At 40.9% G+C, this 850-nt stretch overlaps 1 protein-coding gene across 1 annotated transcript in view; it reads right to left on the reverse strand.

Moving 5' to 3' along the window:
* The window catches only part of LOC119589394 (cytoplasmic dynein 2 intermediate chain 1-like), a 7,201-nt gene that overhangs the window by 946 nt on the left and 5,405 nt on the right, over positions 1 to 850 (reverse strand). The window contains exons 9-10 of the mRNA XM_037938008.1: positions 579 to 733; positions 195 to 408 (exon numbers count right to left, since the gene is read on the reverse strand). Coding sequence (XP_037793936.1) covers positions 195 to 408; positions 579 to 733 — 369 coding nt within the window. The remainder of the gene's footprint in view (positions 1 to 194; positions 409 to 578; positions 734 to 850) is intronic.

The following is an 850-nucleotide window of genomic DNA, read 5'->3' on the forward strand; positions in this document are numbered from 1 at the left end:
TCAAGAAGCTCTCACCATCTCCAGGACCGTCCTATTTGAGATGTATATTTCATGTACAAAGATGTTTAGTAAATGTCTTTTTCGAGAGGTAACCTTCAGTACAATCTTTCAGAGAAAATCACAAGATAAAACCATACTTATCTCTAATAAAGACCCAAATTCCTCTAAAACAAGTAAACTCAATAATAACAAACCTAGCATTAGCATCCAGCACGTAAAAGACGCAAGGTCGGGCGGGTGACCACTGGAGATCCACCACAGGGACACAGTCAGGAGAGGACTGCCAGGACGTAAGAGGCCTTTCCAACGCAGTGCTATGGAGTCTCACAACACCATCGCTGCCTCCAACGAGTACGTACCGCTGGTCATGAGGACATATAGCAAGGCAGAGGGCTTCGCACCCAGGTTCTGTTTTGGAAAAATATAGCACTCAAACAATAAAATTAAAGCTCACAAATTCTAAAATATAATGGGACATTTAGTTGGCAGCATGAAGATCAATTAATCACTATAATGAATATAACATTTATTCAAGAATTTATTGAAATCAATTAACTCGTGGAGGTTTTCACACCTACCAATTTCAGGCAAGTAGGCCCGTGGATGCATACGCGAAGAATGGCGGGAACAGTGAGCAACCGCTCCACTCCCCGTTGCAACGTATAGCTGACTTGGGTCACTTAAATCTAACCTCAGATCATGGCATAAAATTGCATCACTGAGTACTTCCTCACTGAAAAAAAGTTTTCATAACCTAAATTCCCTTGTATTTCACAAGGCATATTACACAGGCAACCATTAGTTACATAGCAAGATGAGTTTAGGAGGTGTTCATGCTTAAATCTACTTG

This window comes from Penaeus monodon, chromosome 25 (genome assembly GCF_015228065.2).
Source record: "Penaeus monodon isolate SGIC_2016 chromosome 25, NSTDA_Pmon_1, whole genome shotgun sequence".
NCBI lineage: Eukaryota > Metazoa > Arthropoda > Malacostraca > Decapoda > Penaeidae > Penaeus > Penaeus monodon.